The sequence below is a fragment of the Cryptotermes secundus genome, unplaced genomic scaffold (assembly GCF_002891405.2).
Source record: "Cryptotermes secundus unplaced genomic scaffold, Csec_1.0 scaffold968, whole genome shotgun sequence".
Taxonomy (NCBI): Eukaryota; Metazoa; Arthropoda; class Insecta; order Blattodea; family Kalotermitidae; genus Cryptotermes; species Cryptotermes secundus.
This window is the reverse complement of record NW_019719376.1, coordinates 1,068,912-1,070,536: the sequence shown is the minus strand read 5'-3', so window position 1 is coordinate 1,070,536 and position 1,625 is coordinate 1,068,912. Positions and strand designations below refer to the sequence as shown.

Genomic DNA, 1,625 nt, shown 5'->3' with positions numbered 1-1,625 from the left:
TACTCGGAGAAAGCCTGCCCCAGCACCACTTTGTCCACCACAAATCCCACTTGACCAGACCCGGGATCAAACCCAGGAAGCCAGCAACTAACCGCTTGAGTTATGCACGGCCCCTTTATAAGTACTATATCTTGTGTTTCTTAAAAAGACTGCACAACTTAAAGCTCTTTATATTCAGCCTAGTTTAATTTATTTAATATTCTAAAATTTATTTTCATCTCTATGATAATTGCCAGACAAAATGATAAAAGGGTGAGAAATATTGGCAGTTTTTGTAACTGCAATTAATGATAATGATAAATACTTTTAAAAATTCCAAGGAATTCTTTCAACTGTCACAACCTTCAACCTTGGGACACTTCTGATTCAGAACTCAACTATTCTCTCATTTCGATATTTGATAGTTTTCTTTGGCTTATCACAGGGCCTGTACTTGTACCTATTTGGAACTGAACCCGTGATTAAGCAGTTCAAGACCTTATGCACATGACATTGAACAGCCACTTTGTAGGCATTATACTTTCTTTGTCTAGAATATATTATTCAGCAGCAACACAGAATAAGTAGAATGATTAACTAGTCTGTAACTGGGAATAGTAATGGAAGGAACAAAAGCATTATCCTGTTGTAGGAGCTATCACTGGACACAAAAGCTTGACTTGTGTGAGATTACTTCTGACTGACTTTTATAGATTAGAATGGTATGTCTATTCAAGAATATAGAGACATTGTTATTGTTTACTTTAATGTTAATTAAATGTATCACCTAAATCTATAATGAAAAATAATATCATGTAGGATTGGAGGTTCTCACAGTGGTAGTTACAAAGACTTTTGTCTTTGGGTATATAATGCTGTCTAGTCCCTCGAAAGTTAACCAACATTTGTAGGAACATGTCGCCTCCACCTTGTTGAAGGTCGTAGAATAAGCCAAAGAAGAAACCAGTGTGAAGAAAGTAGCAACCTGCTTCACACTGGTTTCTTGCTTGGCTTATTCTTTGACAATGAACATGGAAGTGACATATTCCCCACCAAAACATCAGTCAACTTTCAGCAGGCTACATGGCGTTATATCCCAGAAGATAGAACTCTAAATTATTATGCTGATATATTCTTTTGGCAGCACTCATATCTTATCAGCAGTGGCATCACATTCAAGTAAGAGACCAAGATGAGTCATTTGTGAGCAAGTTTCTGCAGGAAGCACTGGATATGATGGCACGCGTGTGGCGCCAGCAGACATTACGGGCTGACAAAGCTCTTTTCTCAGTAATACCTAAGAAAGTGAAAGAGGTGAGCAAAACATTTAGGTTGCATATAAGTGTATGTGTAACCACAGATTGTTTTAATTCACTGGTGCAAATACTGAATTAACTAATTAACAATCAAGTTCCTTCCGTCAAATGTGACACTTTTTTAAGTTTTCCACCTCGTCAACACCTGCCTTACATGTTTCGGCTCACCACGGAGCCATCATCAGAGGCATTTATAGTAGAAAAAGAAATCACCAACACACAAAACTTCACTTTGTCCAAGATAGCCACTTTCCAGTTAATTAAAATAATTACAAATTACTGTAATTACAAAGACACAAGCATCACAACACACAGACAAGCAACATCAAC

At 37.2% G+C, this 1,625-nt stretch overlaps 1 protein-coding gene across 10 annotated transcripts in view; it reads left to right on the top strand.

Moving 5' to 3' along the window:
* Positions 1-1,625, top strand: part of LOC111865665 (phosphoinositide 3-kinase adapter protein 1) — a 230,354-nt gene that overhangs the window by 173,394 nt on the left and 55,335 nt on the right. For all 10 annotated transcript variants that reach the window (XM_023853889.2, XM_023853879.2, XM_033751960.1 and 7 more), the window contains one exon: positions 1,124-1,293. In XM_023853889.2, the coding sequence (XP_023709657.1) occupies positions 1,124-1,293 (170 nt within the window). The remainder of the gene's footprint in view (positions 1-1,123; positions 1,294-1,625) is intronic.